Source organism: Muscardinus avellanarius, assembly GCF_963383645.1.
Source record: "Muscardinus avellanarius genome assembly, chromosome: 9".
Taxonomy (NCBI): Eukaryota; Metazoa; Chordata; class Mammalia; order Rodentia; family Gliridae; genus Muscardinus; species Muscardinus avellanarius.
In genome coordinates this window covers 28,373,393-28,390,371 of record NC_137795.1, presented here as the reverse complement: position 1 = coordinate 28,390,371, position 16,979 = coordinate 28,373,393, and the positions used below count along the sequence as shown (strand labels likewise).

At 36.3% G+C, this 16,979-nt stretch overlaps 1 protein-coding gene across 2 annotated transcripts in view; it reads right to left on the bottom strand.

The window, feature by feature from the left end:
• HYCC1 (hyccin PI4KA lipid kinase complex subunit 1) overlaps window positions 1-16,979 on the bottom strand; it is a gene marked incomplete at both ends in the record, with an annotated part of 59,983 nt that overhangs the window by 24,396 nt on the left and 18,608 nt on the right. For both annotated transcript variants that reach the window (XM_080701540.1, XM_080701541.1), the window contains 3 exons: window positions 5,131-5,247; window positions 14,888-14,983; window positions 15,614-15,729. In XM_080701540.1, the coding sequence (XP_080557666.1) occupies window positions 5,131-5,247; window positions 14,888-14,983; window positions 15,614-15,729 (329 nt within the window). The remainder of the gene's footprint in view (window positions 1-5,130; window positions 5,248-14,887; window positions 14,984-15,613; window positions 15,730-16,979) is intronic.

Below are 16,979 nucleotides of genomic sequence, written 5' to 3'. Positions count from 1 at the left end.
CATTTTAAGAGAGCTAACCTAAGAGTAATCTGAATAGAAGAGGGAAAAGAAGGTGAAACCAAAGGGATCAATAATCTCTTCAAAGAAGTAATAGCAAAAAATTTTCCGAACATAGAGCAAGAGGTAGATACACAGGTTCAAAAAACGTACAGAACTCCCTTTATACAAGATCGGAGAAAAGGTTCCCCATGCCACATAATAGTCAAAATGACCAATGTAGAAGCCAAGGAGAAAATCTTAAAGGCAACAAAAACAAAGGGCCAAGTGACATTCAGAGGCAAACCAATTAGAATCACTTCCCAAACCAAGTCATGAAAGCCCAAAGGGCCTGGAGTAACATATTCCAAATTCTGAAAGAAAACAACTTCCAGCCAAAAATTTCCTACCCAGCAACACTATCTATCAAATTAGATGGGGAAATAAGAAGCTTCCAAGACAAAGAGAAACTGAAGGAATTTATGTCTTCAAAACCAGCGCTAGAGAAAATAATCAGAGATTAACTACCAGGAACAAATAGCTAATATACTCCAGAACCAGAGAAACAAGAATTTCCATCCAACAAACCTAAGCAAAGAAAAATAAAAAGTATTTCAAACAGAAATAAAATCTTAACAAGTTAGAAATTAAAAATCATCTCTCAATAATCACACTGAATGTAAATGGCCTCAACTCCCCAATAAAAAGACATAAAGTAGCAAGATGGAATAAAAACCAGAATCCATCTATCTTCAGCTTGTAAGAAACATACCTTACAAGTAAAGGTATAACAAACTTAAGGTAAAGGGCTGGAGCAAGGTAAACCATGCTAACAGAACTCGAAGGCAAGCAGGAGTAGCAACTATGATATCAGACAAGTTAAACTTCAAGCACAAACTTATAAAAAAAGACAAAGAAGGTCATTTTTTACTGGTAAAAGGAAAAATCCAGCAAGAATAATTAACAATAATCAACATATATGCCCTAAACATAGGTGTAGCTACTTTCATGAAAGAAACTCTTTGTGACATGAAGTCACACATAAATCCCAATACAATAATACTGGGAGACTTCAACACACCTCTCACACCATTAGACTGATCTTCCAGACAAGGTCAGTAAAGATGCCTCAGACCTAAAGAAGAAGACCATTAATCAAATGGACCTGTTGGACACATATAGAATATTTTACCCAACTACAGCAGAGTTTACATTTTTCTCAGCTGCACATGGAACCTTCTCCAAAATAGATCACATCCTGGGCCACAAAGTGAGCACTAGCAAAATCAAAAAATGTTACATACTTCCCTGCGTCGTTTCAGACCATAATGAAATGAAATTAGAAATCAACTATAGGAAGACCCAGAGAAACAACATAAACATGTGGAGACTGAACACCACATTTCTGAATGAAGAATGAGTCATAGAAGACATAAAAGGCGAAATCAAGAAATTTCTAGAAACAAATGAAAAATGAGATACAACATATCAAAACCTCAGGTACACTTTGAAGGCAGTATTAAGAGGAAAATTTATAGCACTAAGTGCTCATATAAGAAAAACAGAAAATCTTCAAATAAATAACCTAATGACACACTTTTCAAAGCCCTTGTAAAACAGGAACAATCCAACCTCAAAGCCAGTAGAAGAGAGAAAATTACTAAAATCAGAACAGAATTTAACAAAGTAGAGAATAAAAAAAAAAAATACGGAAAATCAACAAAACCAAAAGCTGGTTTCTGAAAAAACTAACAAGATAGACAAACCACTAGCCAACCTAACTAAATAAAAGAGAGGATCAACACAAATTATGAAGATAAGAGATGAAAAAGGAGATATTACTACTGACAATGTAGAAATCCAGAGGATTATCAGAAACTACTTTGAAAAAACTGTACTCCAACAAAATGGAAAATCTGGAGGAAATTGATAACTTTCTAAATAAATACAACCTTTCTAAAATGAGTCAAGAAGATAAATAAATTTAAACCAACCAATAGCAATCATAGAGGTTGAAACAGCAATAAAGAGCCTACCATCAAAGAAAATCTCAGGACCAGATGGTTATCCAAGTGAATATTATAAAACCTTTATAGAAGAGCTAACCCCAATACTCCCCAAACTATTTTGTGAAATAGAAAAAAGCAAGACTTTCCCAAATACATTCTATGAAGCCAACTTCACACTAATACCAAAACCGAATAAAGACAGTTCAAGGAAGGAAAACTACAGGCCTATATCTCTGATGAACTTGGATGCAAAACTACTAAACAAAATACTAGCAACATGCATCCAAAACCACATGAATAAAATCATACACCATGACCAGGTAGGGTTCATCCCAGGGATGCAAGGCTGGGCTGGCTCAACATACGAAAATCAATCCATGTAATTTATCATATAAACAGAACCAAAGACAAAAATCACATTATCATCTCAATAACGCTGAAAAAGCATTTGATAAAATCCAACATCGATTCATGATAAAAACATTGCAGAGAATTAGAACAGAAAGAACATATCTCAACATCATAAAGGCAATCTACAATAAGTCCACAGCCAACATCATATTAAATGGGGAAAAACTTTGAGAATTCCCCCTAAAAACAAGAACAAGACAAGGATGTCCATCATCACCACTTCTCTTCAATATAGTACTGGAGACTCTAGCCAGAGCAATAAGGCAAGGAAAGGAAATCAAAGGAATACAAATAGGAAAAGAAGAACTCAAACTTTCACTATTTGCAGATGACATGATACTGTATTTAGAAAATCCAACAAACTCAACCAAAAGTCTTACAGAACTGATCAACAAATTTATCAGTGTCTGGATACAAAAATCAATCTAAAAAAAATCAGAAGCTTTTCTGTACACCAACCATAAATCCACTGAAAAACAAATTCAGAAAGCACTTCCACTCAGAATTTCCCACAAAAAAATAAAATACTCAAGAATAAACTTAACCAAAGAGGTAAAAGACCTCTACAAAGAAAATTATAAAACATTAAAAAAAAGAAATCAAAAAAGATCTTAGAAGGTGGAAAGATCTTCCAAGTTCATGGATAGGCAGAATAAATATCATTAAAATGGCCATACTTCCAAAAGTGATGTATAGATTTAATGCAATGCCCATTAAATTACCAAGATTATTCCTCTCAGACACAGAAAAATCAGTCCTTAAATTCATTTGGAACAACAAAAACCCAGAATAGCCAAAGTAGTTCTCAGCAACAAAAACCATGCAGGAGGAATCACCATACCTGACTTTAAACTATACTACAAAGCCATTGTAATAAAAACAGCATGGTACTGGTACAGAAACAGATACATAGAAAATGGAGCAGAAGAGAAGACCCAGAGAAAAGTCTACACACTTTCAGCCAATTTATTTTTGACAAAGGGGCCAAAAACATACACTGGAGAAAAGATAGCCTGTTCAACAAATGGTATTGGCAAAACTGGTTAACAATATGCAGAAAATTGGAAATTAATCTACTTTCTCACCATGCACAAGAGTCAATTCAAGATGGATCAAAGACCTGTAAATTAGACCAGAGACCTTGAGGCTCCTTGAAGAGGGCATAGGTCCAACAATGCAACACATAGGCATAGATAAAAAACTTTCTCAATAAGACCCCAAAGGCACAACAAAGGAAAAAGTGAATCAATACGTGGGATTTCATGAAACTGAAGAACTTTTGTTCAGCAAAGGAAACTGTCAAGAACCTCAATCAAGAGCCAACTGAATGGGAGAAGATTTTTGCCCCCTACTCCTCTGATAGAGGACTAATATCTAGAATATACAGAGAACTCAAGATACTCAACATTTAAAAAACAAATAATTCAATCAAAAAATGGGTAAACAAACTAAATAGACACTTCACAAAAGAAGAAATTCAAGTGGCCAATAAATGCATGAAAAAATTCTCAACCTCATTGGCAATCAGAGAGATGCAAATCAAAACTACCCTGAGATTTCACCTAACTCCAACTAGAATGGCAATCATTCAAAACACAAACAACAACAAATGCTGGCGAGGGTACAGAGAAGTGGGAACTCTAAAACATTGTTGGTGGGATTGCAAATTAGTGCAACCAATTTGGAAAACAGTATGGAGAATCCTCAGAAGAATGCGAACAAATCTACCATTTGATCGAGCAATACCTCTTCTGAGTATCTACCCATAAGAAAGGAAATGAAACTACCAAACTAATGCATGTGTATCTATGTTCATAGCTGCACAATTCACCATAGCCAAACTATGGAACCAGCCAAGATGTCCATCAACAGATGAATGGATTACAAAACTGTGGGATATGTACACAATGGAATTTTACTCAGCCATGAAAAAAAAAATTACATCAGGGAAAATGAATGGAACTGGAGGACATTATGCTAAGCAATATTAGTCAGTCAAAAATAATAAGAAATCAAGCTGGGCGTGGTGGCGCATGCTTGTAATCCCTGGGCTTGGGAGACTTAGACAGGAGGATCACACAGGTTCGAAGCCAGCCTTAGCTGGTAAGCCACCCTGTTTCCAAATAAAATATAAAATAGGTCTGGGAGTGTAGCCCTGAGGTAGAAGGCCCCTGGGTTCCATCCCCAATACCACACACACACACACACACACACACAAAAAGAAATCAGATGCTTTCCCTAATATGTGAAAGCTAAGGAAAAATGGGTCATAGGAGGAACTCTATATGAAAAAGGAAATCCTATAGAGGAGCAAACAACCTAAATGAGGGGATTGGAGGGGGGAAGAAGGAAATTCTCTAAAGCACACAATGTACTTAAACATATCGAAGTCAATCACTAAGCCAAGCATGGGAAGGAAGGATGGGGAGGGAATGGGGTGGGAATTCGGTAGGAGCTAGATGAACGATGTGTACATGTATGTCCATGAAAGATTTTACCCCATTATGATGTATACAATGCACCAATTAAAAAATAAAAAAGAAGATATGTAAGAGTATAAGACTATAATGAACCAATGCAAGTATAAAAATATAACTATTCTTATTTTGATTCCTATTCTTTAAAAAATGTTGATTATTTATCTATTGAGATTATAATACAATAAAAATATATTAACAAACTAATTTTTTTCCAAAGAAAGCAAAGGTTTGGTTTGTACATGAGATAAACTTACAAGGCAAAATAAATTCCCGTTAACATTTGCACCATGAATCCTGAAGAAACTGGTATCCTGCTGCTTACACCTTTGTATTTCCTTACATGTTGTCGAGGATATCCACAAACACATATTCTAGAAAGACCAAAATAAATATATTTGTAAAAATGTTTAAAAACAGGTAATTTATTTTTAACAGTTATATTATAACAATATAGTAGGTATATAATCAAAACAAACCTAGTATCTTTCAAATAAAAAAAATCATTCCAAACAGACTATTTCATTGTTAACACTTTCCTAAATAAGTTAGACTGGAAAAAGTTTACAAAGCTAGAGGTTGACATAGAGTTAGTTAGCCAAATTCATTTGTTGGCTAGTTCACTCATTTTTGGCCACTGTAAAACCTATTCTATTGAACTTGTCACAGATAAATCTGTGATATGATATTCAATTCCTGACAAAATTCTTAAAACAAACAGCAGGATCCAAAAACTACTATATATTAGAATCAATACAAATGTTACTCAATGCATCACAATAAAGCTTAGATAGGTTAAACTTTTAACATTAAAAAACCATAAAAGAAATAAAATCAAAGCAAATTGTTGTATACTCTTTATATCCTGCCTAACATGACACCAAAGGTAGAACTTTAAGATAAAAATATTTTACTAATTTTTTCAAATAAATCACCATAAACAAAATAAAAATATTAAATATATATACAGTGTGAAATAGTTAAGGGGTACAAATGTTAGGGAGCATTTATTTTATGATATTATAAATCACTCAGAGTACACTATGATGCAATTAAACATGATGTTTTGAAAAGTCTACATGATGACAGAAGGTAAAAAGCTTTACAAAACAACACATACAGCATAATCCCTCTTTGTAACAGACAAATAAGCATATCATATGTCCCAAAAGAAACATACACAAGGTCATAGTCATATCTGATCTGTGGGGTTACAGACTTATTTTCTTCATGTTTATATTCATTTCCTAAATTTTCAACAATATAGATGTACTTATTTTAGTTGTTAAACATCTATTGGTGCAATGCAATTACACATCACAATGAGATTCAAAGTAACACATTCAGACCAGCACTCAGCACTTGGTGCGTTTCCCTCTGCATCCCCTCCTCCCTCCACATACATGTTAGTGAGCTTGGTAGTGATACCTTCATGAACATACATTATTTAAACTTTTCCCTCCCTCCAGCCTCACCCCCCCCACCTCTCTCTGCAACTTAGTGAGACCTGGGTGTTTCAAAATAAAGAATAAAAAATAAGGCTGGAAGTGTAGCTCGAAGGTAGAATCCCTCTGGGTTCAATCCCTAGTACCACAAAATAACAAAGGATTAAAAAATATAAGAGACCACTATTCTACTGGTTTCTCTCCACATTTATCTGAAGTCTCTTTTCTAGCTTTCTAATCATTTCTTTCTAGCATTTCCATGATTAGTAATAATGTTGAACATTTTTTCATATATTTTGTGGCCGTTAGTATTTCTTCTTTTGAGAAGTATCCAATTCTTTTTTTTTTTTTTTTTTTTTTTTTTTTGCGGGTCTGGGAATGGAACCCCGGGGCATGTGACCTCTGAGTTACACCCTCTGCCCTATTTTTTATTTTTATTTTTATTTTTTTTGGTGGTACTGGAGATGGAACCCTTCTACTTCCAGGGTACACTCCAGACCTATTTTATATTTTATTTGGAAACAGGGTCTCTTAAGCCAGCAAGGCTGGCTTAAAACCTGCGTGATCCTCCTGTCTCAGCCTCCCAAGTGCGGGGATTACAAGTGTGTGCCACCACGCCTGGCTATTTTTATTCTTTATTTTGAAACAAGGTCTCACTAAGTTGCAGAGGGCCTCAGTAAGTAGCTGAGGCTGTCCACGCACCCCAACGCTCTGGTCTCAGCCTTCTGAATGGTGGGATTACAAGTGTGTGCCACCACACTCAGCAAATTCAACTGACCATTTTTAATTGGGTTACTTGGATTTTTTGGGGGAAGTTTACTGGAGATGGAACCCAGGAGCATTCTTCCTCTGAGCTACACCCCTATCACTGTTTTTTATTCTTTATTTTGAAACAGGTCTCACTGAGTTGCAAAGGGCCTCACTAAATAGCTAAGGCTGTCCTTAAACCGCAATCTTCCTGTTTCAGCCTCCCAAATACTAGGATTACAAGCATGTACCACTACGATCGGCTTTGGGTTACTTGAGTTTTAGTTTTAAGGGTTTTTTTTTTTTTTAGCTCTTTATATATTCAAGATACTTGTATTCTATCAGATGAGTAGCTGATAAAATTTTCTCTCATTCTATAGGCTTTCTCTTCACACTCTTGAATGTTTCCTTTGCTGCAGAGAAGCCTTTTAATTTGCTATCACCCCATTTGTCAATTTTTAGCTTTATTAGCTGAGCTTTTATTGAGGAAGTCTTATTGAGGAAGTCTTATTGAAAGGTCGTATGGAGGAAGTCTCTACCAGTCCTGAGCTCTTATTGAGGAAGCTTTATTGAGGAGTCTTAATTGAGGAAGTCTCTACCAGCCCTGAACTCGTATTGAGGAAGTCTTATTGAGGAGCCTTATTGAGAAGTCTCCACCAGTGCCTACATATTGGAAAGTTTGTCTTATGTTTTCTTCTAGTAAATGAAATGTTTCTGGTCTAATTTCTAGGTCTTTGATCCATCTTGAGTTGACTTTTGTGCAGAGTAAGAGATGGGGGTCTAATTTCAGTCTTATACATGTCTATCCAGTTTTCCCAACTCGTTTAAAAAAGGCTATATTTTCTCCAGTGAATGTTTTTAGCACATTTGTCAAAATCAACAGGTTAGAAATGTTAAGATTCGTCTCCGTGCCTTTTATTCTATTGCACTGGTCTATGTGTCTATTTTTATGCCAATACCATGCTGTTTTGTTATTATGGCTCTGTAGTATAATGTGAAATCAGGTACTGTGATGCCTCCAGCATGTTTTTTTATTACTCGGAATTGTGTTGACTACTCTGATTCTTTTATTACTCCATATGAATGTTAGGACCCTTTCATTTAGCTCCCTGAAGCACGACATTGGTATTTTGATTGGGATTGCACTGACTCACTCTAGGCAGCATGGCGATTCTGACAATATTTATTCTACATATCTAAAAAGATGAAAGGTCTTTGCATATTCCAAGGTCGTCTTCAATTCTTCAGTTTCTTTCTTCAGCGTCCTCTAATTTTCATTGTAGAGGTCTTTTACCTCCGTAGTCAGATTTATTGCTGAGGTTTTTATCTATTTAGTTGGTTGTTGTTGTTGTTGTTTATTTTTGTCTTTTTGTTTTGCTTTTCTTTGGGCTATTTTAAATGGAATTGTTTTCCAGATTTCTTTTTCAGTGGATTCATGGCTGGTGTATAGAAAAGCTACTGATAACTGAGCGTGTTGGCACACGCTTGTAATCCCAGGATTTGGGAAGCTGAGACAGGAGGATCCGGGTTCACAGCCAGCCTCAGCTACTTAGCGAGGCCCTTTGCAACTGAGTGAGACCCTGTATCAAAATAAAGAATAAAAAATAGGCCTGGGGGTGTAGGTCAGAGGTAGAATGCCCATGGGTTCCATCCCCAGTACCACAAAAAGTAAAAAAGAAAAGAAAAGCTATTAATTTTTGCAAGCTGAATTTGTAACCAGCTACTCTGTTGAATTTATCAGCTCTAGAAGTCTTCTGGTTGACTGAATTTTTTTTTTGGAGGGGGGGAGTTTTACTAAATACAGGATCATATCATCTGCAGACAAGTATAATTTCACTTCTTTCCCTGCTTAAATCCTTTTAATTTCTTTCTCTTGCCTAATTGCTCTGGCTAAAATTTCAAGTATTATATTGAATAAGAGTGGTGATAGTGGGCATCCTTGTCTTGTTCCTTTGTCCACTTGGGACTGAGGAGTTGGGCTTTGATTGCCTCATCAGAGCCTTGTCACACTGCTGGATTTTCATGTAGGTCGGAGATCTGCAGTTCTGGGGGTCAACTGCCAGGGCTTCATTGTACAGAACAACAGCTGTGTGGAAATCTCCATCATGACAGGACTGGTTACTCTGATGAACGTTTTCAACAAATTCAGCTTTGCTCAGTCCTGGTTCATCAGTATTTCTCTAGCCAATACTTTTAGCATCAAAAAGAAGACTAAGAGCTGGCTCCAGGGTCGAGCCCAGGATTGGCTTGGGTGCCATTGTACCAGTGATGGCTCTACCCCGTGGGTCCGAGTCCACCTTCAGATACCAGTCGCAGTCTGGCCTCTAGGCCACTCCCGTACATCATGTTCCAGCCTGGCCCCCAACACATACTTCTTTTTGGTGGTACTGGGGGTGGAACCCAGAGGCTTTCTACTTCCGGGCTATACTCCCAGACTCTTATTTTTTTATATATTTTATTTGGAAACAGGGTTTCACTAAGTTGCTGAGAGCCTCACTAAGTAGCTGAGGCTATCTTCGAACCCGTGCGATCCTCCTGTCTCAGCCTCCCAAGCGCGGGGATTACAAGCATGTGCCACCACGCCCGGCTAATACTTCTTTTATTTTTATTTTTTGTTGTACTAGGAATAGAACCCAGAGGCACTGTACCTCTGAGCTACACCCCCAGCTTTATTTTTTATTCTTTATTCTGAAACAGGGTCTCACTGAGTTGTGAAGGGCCTAAGCAGCTGAGGCTGTGCGTGAACTGTGATTCTCCACCACACCTCATACTTTTTTTTTTTTAAAGTAAACAATACAGATGGGTGTGTGGCGCACACTTGTAATCCCAGCGCTTGGGAGGCTGAGACAGGAGGATCACACAGGTTCGAAGCCAGCCTCAGCTACTTAGTGAGGCTCTCAGCAACTTAGTGAGACCCTGTTTCCAAATAAAGTATAAAATAGGTCTGGGAGTGATGGGGTGTGTCCATACAGCACCTAAAGAGATGCAGCCTCCTTCGGCCTGAGCGGCCTGCAAGCTAAGGCAAAGCTTTAGGTAAAATTTAAGAACTTCCACAGTAAAATGATTCAGCAGAAAAGGGGCTAAGATGGCACCTGGAGGAAGCTATGAAGGCGTGGTTTCCCCATTCATTATGGGTGGGGAGACTGAGCAGTTTTTCTCTTTTTACCTTTAAAGGAGCTTCCGCACACATGAATGGCTCATGTACTGGCCTGGGATTGGCTGTGGGATCGTGCTAGTGATCTTTATCCCGATAGGCTAGGCTATTTCCCATGGGAATTCCCCTCATGGTTTTGTGCTATATATATGATTGCTTGAAGAGGAATAAATGAGATCTTGCTTGACTTGACTCCCGGCTTGTGTGTGTGTGTGTGTGTGTGTGTGTGTGTGTGTGCGCGCGCGTGTGCACATGTGTGTTCGAGTCATAGGCACTCAACCTTCCTGCTCAGCCCCGCGCCACTGACGGGCAGGACCCCATCATGGGAATATATCCCGGGGGCAGAAAAGCACTTGGGTTCTACCCCCAGTACCACACACACAAAAGTAAACAATACATTTCTTTTTTTTTTTTTAATAAATTTCCTAGAAAATAGTTAGCTTTCCTATAACATGTGTAGCTGACATAATACAGCCTTCACTTAATATAGTACTAAGCCAACAGACTGACTAGTTATCCACTCAGCTTTTCATTTGCTACCTGGAACTTATTATTTACCCTTCTTCTTAATAAATCTAATCTTTCCTTAAAATGTCCAAGTATCACATACCATTTCAAAAACATCTTCCTGGGAATGTCATAAATTCAAAGCAACTTCAAATAATAAATACAAATTTATTTGATATTAAGAAGATCTCAGAGCTTTTTAGAATCAAGAACAAAAAGTATGCAGGAAAATTAGCTGCAGGTGAAATAAAACCAACTCAAACCGTCTGAATTTACAAAATAAATAAATAAACAACCAAACTAGAATATTAGTGTTGTTATCTAAAAGAAGTAAACTTAGGGAATTTTATGTTCTTACTTTATGATCGGAATGGTAGTAAATATTAGTGCACCAGTGTATGAAGAGACAGGATTTTCTAATTAACTTATTTATTCAGTAAATGCTAAAAGAGACTGGTATTATGTCAGATACTAGAGATTTAGATAAAAGATGTAGTTCCCACAGGGATTCACAATCTAATCATGGAGAGAGTACAGCAAGCAAATATTTGCAAACAAAAAGTTCTAGAGGTGGCAAAAAGAGAGAATAGAACTCAAGTAAAAGAAATGGGTTGGAGAGGGCTTCAGAAAAAGGTTCTTTGAACTGAGCCTTGAGGAAAAAGAGGTTTTTTTCATCGGGAAAACAGGAAAAGGCAAAGGCAGAGGAGGGATGAGAAAGCAGGACATTGGGGAATCTGCGGAAATTTTAGTAGGACATTAAGAGATGACAGAAACTAGCTACCAAGGGTCAGATCATGGAACGTCTTATAATAAACTGCTTTTATTACATAGAAAATGGGAGCGACTAGAGGGTTTTGGTATTAAGCAAGGAGATAATACAATCAGAGATTTTTTATTTTGTTGTTTGCGGTGCTAGATATTGAGCTCAGAGGCTCATCTATGCTAGGCAAGCATGCACAGTCCTTTTTAAATTTTTATTTTGAGACAGGGTTTTATTAAATTGCCTAGGCTGGCCTTGAACACTCTTCCCTCAACCTCCAAAGAAGCTGGTATTACAGACATGGACCACTACTTATTCCTGCCTGATTTTTTTTTTTAAATAATCACTCTTGGTTGGGAATGGTAGTACATTAGAAAAAAAATGTCCTTCCATGACTTTCCAAGGAAGCAACATTTAAGCTGAGACCCAAAACAGTCTGTCCCATCTAGCTGCTTTTTATCTGCTTTCTTGAGTTCTCTGATTTACTTTTCAAAATCTGACCTTTCTATTCAAGGACTTTTTTTCCCTCATATACCCTTCACTGTATTTAAATAAAATGCAAAACAAAGCAAAAATAATAAAGCTATCTGCTCCTAGAATGCCTGTTCATCAGAGCTCTATCCTGAAGTTCTCTGATTTCCCTGTACAAATCTAAAACATAACAATCCTGTGTTAATAAAGAGCAGCTGAGTGATATAACTAAATAGTAACAAAGAGTTGAATAAAGACTACATCTTCTATCACTTTCCTCAAATAAAGGCCACACATTAAAATCGTGCTCAAGTTGTTGGAGGAAAGAATATTTTAATTGGATTGTGAAGGATCAACAAGATTTAAATAGGTTAACAAGTTTCCAAATAAAATAATAAGCATTGAAAAACTAGCCATGGGTTCTTTCCACAAGGAACAACCTAATATTGGATATGTTCTAAAGCTGAATGTGTGGTCATGACAAACAAATGAGAAAAAAAGGAAGCAATACCATACAGCCGTAGTCAACGTGTGTTCGCATCACTGGAGCACGTGACGTGAGAGCTGCCATTGACTGAATGACCACAAAGTGCTGACTGTGTTAAGATACACGTGTAATATATGTGTACATCAAATTTTATTAGTCAGGGAAATCAATCCACAAAATGGGTTACTTGACAAAAGGTGACCTTAATAGACATAAAACAATCAGAAATTGGTCAGGTCATCAAGAAGATTGACCAAAAAGTGAGGAGGGGAGCAGGTTTCTAGGTATACAGGAATAAACACACTGACCAGGAATTCATAGCAGTTCATATCCAAGTCAGTCAAGTAGATAACTCAGCAGCTGAACGAAATCAGGGGATTCCCTTAGATAATGGGAGAGAACTAAACTTAATAGCTAAGTAAGTTTCATTAAATACTCATGCCACACTGAAAAGCAAGACATCTGTTAAATAGCCTTGTATTAATAAAAATATCTGACAGTAATCTGGATCTGGGCGTGGTGGTGCACGCCTATAATCCCAGTACTTAGGAGACTGAGACAGGAGGATTGCAGGTTTGTGGCCAGCCTCAACAACTTAGTGAGGTGCTGTTTTAAAATAAAGAATAAAAATAGGGCTGGGGGTGTAACTCAGAGGTAGAATGCCTCTGGGTTCAATCCCCAGTACTGAAAAAAAAAAAAAAAAGTTTTGACAGTAAAAGTATTTTCCCAAACTTAGAGGACTCTGGCATATACTAGCAAAACTTATTTGTAATATTAATAAGTATACATTTTAGTAGTGCCATATATAACATTTAATACTAACAGAAAATCAAAAACTTGTTGGCTATAACTTATTCAGTCTAGTTCTTGCCCACTTTCAGATCTCTCTTTCAGTGGGCCGTGTACAGTGCACAGGAAGAAACATGGCTATCACATTAGCCATCAGCTTAAGCCAAGAAGGCAAAGCTCACAAAAGCTGAGCAGATATTTGCTCAATGGCATGGATTTGTATATATATGAGTGGAGGGTTTGAAGTGTCCAAGACTATTTGAATTATTACCATAATTCACTACAATTAGAAGATTAATAAAAAAATGGAACACATTTGTTAAGAATTTATTTTGGATATTATATGAATTTTTTCTTATTTATGTATCCTTCCTTCTAGAGGACCCAGTAAATCACTTGGTATAATCATTAACAACCAAATTCCGCCTTTCTCCTTTTTTGATATTAAAATACTCTCCCTTTAGACTGAGAAATCTAAAGCATCACATGGCCAGAGGACTAGATTAGCCATCAAGCCATATGCTCTCTTCATCTTCAGGAATGCTATGCTTATTACCATCACCATCAGGAAGCTTATGTAACTTCTGTAAATCACTTATAACTTACTGGGCACTACAGTCTGCCCTCAACTCTCCTTCCACAAATATGGGATTAGGTACAGTGTTTTCTAATTCTTCCTGATTCATCTTTAAAAGGAATGAAACCTCCTAATTAGAATGTTTGATACATTATCAAGGGAGCTAAGAGTTAAGAGGAATAAGTAACTGGATTGTACCTTGAGAACAAATCGGTAGGGAATCTAAAGTAAAAACTAAAAACCTAAACAATTAAATAGGACAGGAATGACAATTTGATGGGATTCTTTTAAATAATGGTAAGGTAAACCTGACTTAATCCGCTTAAGTTTTTTGAATTGCTCAAATCTCTCTCCCCACCCACAAGTCCTAACAGCTAGCTGGTAAACATTCATACAAAATCAATTTACTTGTAGCATGAATTAATCGAATACATTTCTACTAAAATCTTCCTTAGTCAAATTCCTATGGCTAATTTTTAAATAATCTATGTTTCTCTTTGTTTTTTGAAAACAGCTTTTACTTACTTTTTTTATTGAAGGATTACTAGGATCCCTGGTTTGGTAAAACTGGTGTATTAGGGGTTTTCTACCCATAATGTAAAAGTAATTATATTAAAAAGCAGTGCATTAGAGTTATGCGGACGGAAACTAGTTATTTATTGACTTTCCTTCAGTGGTTTCAGGGAAACATCAACAGTGATTCTTATGACGATGTTTTATTAGAACATTTGTGGAAATTCAAATATATACCTTCCACAGAAATATATAAATAAATACACTCAAACAGCAACAAATGTCAACCACATTCTAAAAGTTGAAAGGTCACATCATTCTATTCTTTTGGAAATGGACTCTAATCATTTTCTGGTTAAATACATTCAGATTGTCATTCTTCATGTTTCTTTGTGGCTATCATATATAAGGAACTTTCTATATGTTGGGTAGGCTAGTTTTTATATTATCTCTTTAATGTTTTAAACAAACCATTACACACCAAAAGATAACTGAGGTAGGTAACAAATTAACAATCTTAGACTCATATATTTCAATATTAAAGAAATTTCAACTTTAACTTACCTTGAACAAATTTGACACAATGATTGAAGAGAAACACCGGGCATATAAGTTAATGCAGCATTATAACACAACATAAGGAATGTCAACACTTCAAACCTAAACACAAACCAAAGGAATTAATAAATCCTTAGAATTCTAGGAAGCCAACCATAAAATGGGAGAGGGCAGTTTTAGGAGAAATACTATGTTAAACAGACTTGTACAATATAAGCTTATCAATAACAAAACAAACTGAAAGGAAAAAAAAAAGACTTTCCAAGAAGTAACAGTCATACAAAACATCTTAAAATCTCAATGTTACCTGAGTGTGGTGGCACATGCCTGTAATCCCAGTACTTGGGAGGCCAAGACAGGAGGATTGCAGGTTCAAGGCCAGCCTCAGTGACTTAGTATGACTCTGTTTCAAAATAAAAAATTAAAAGGACTGGGGTGTAATTATGAGATAGAACTGTTCTGGATTCAATCACCAGTACCAAAAAAAAAAAAACAAAAAAAAAACCCATATGTAAAAATAAAAATGGAAACAAAAAAAAAACCCCTCAATGTTCCAGATAACATCTGAAGCAAATTCAATGACAAATCTAGATGTGTTTGTCTCTTCCATAAAATGACTCAATATTCAAATAAGTTGTTACATATAACTCACTAAACATTTATAAATCTTCTGAATCTTTTCATTTTTTGAATCAGTATAGTAGACTAAGAAGTTTAATCTTCACAATGTACCTGTTCTGTGCTGTCAGCATCTCTCTTTGAGGATGAGGTCCACTGTACACAACTTTTGACAAACCATGCTGGGATAGCGCACTCTCTGTCAGAGCCATGGACCCGATGCTGGAAGGCTAAAAAAAAGAAAAAGACATTTGAACAAAGAAAAAACAACTCTTCTGTTGAAAATGTAGTATTTAGACTATTTACCACACTAAGAATTGCTACCAGGAACAGCATATATCTTAACAATATTCAGACTATATACTGCTCAAAGATTTAATAACATTAAAAATCAAACTACAAGGTGGGTGGTGCATGCTTGTAATCCCAGCATTTGGGAGGCAGAGACTGGCGGTTAGTGGACAGCCTCAGCTACTTAGCAAGGCCTTTCAAAGCTCAGTGAGACCCTGTTTAAAAAAAAAAAAAGAATAAAAAAACAGGACTGGGGGTGTAGCTCAGAGGTAGAATGCCCCTGCGTTCCATCCTTGCTACTGCAAAAACAAAAACAAAAATGCTAAAAATAAAACATAGTTTAAGTCCGAAAAATTCTACCAAGGAAAATATACAATTCACACACACACACACACACACACACACACACACACACACGTGTCTTATTTGTCAGAAAGAGAACATAATAGTTCAAAAAATACTTTCTGCTGGGCATGGTGGTGCACACTTGCAATCCCCGTGCTTAGGAGGCGGAGACAGGAGGATCACGCAGGTTCGAAGCCAGATGCTCTGGCTAAAGAGACACTGTTTCCAAATAAAAAAGTATAAAAATAGGTCTGGGAGTGTAGCCCAGAGGTAGAAGGGTTTCCAGGAACCCCAGTACCACCAAAAAAAAAAAAAAAAAAAAAAACTTTCTATAGATCTCTCTTAATATTAGACTTTAGATCAAACTTTTTATTATTTTTATTTTTTTATTGGTGCACTGTATTCATACATCATAATGGGATAAAAAAAAAAAAACTTGTGTAGACATACATGCACACATCGCCCAGTTAGCCCCTGCCCAATCCCCATACCATTTCCTTCCCATCCCTCCTTCCAATGCTTGGCTTAGTGGTTGACATCTAATATTATAGCAATTTATCCAAAATTAACAATGATAATCTCACATAATAGATTCATTTGTCTGATATAAAACTTTTGATTACTTAGAGATAACATTTCAATATTTCCTTTTGCTTTCTTTCTTACCAGATGATTTTTTTTCTTTTTTTTTTAAGGTGAAACAATCATACATTTTTTTTTCAGAAAAAAATCTATCCTAACATGAAATATGGACTCTAAATACCCAAAACAATCTCGAAAAAGAACATTTTCTGATTTCAAACCTTATAAAGCTACAATAATTGAAACAGTGTAGTACTGCTAT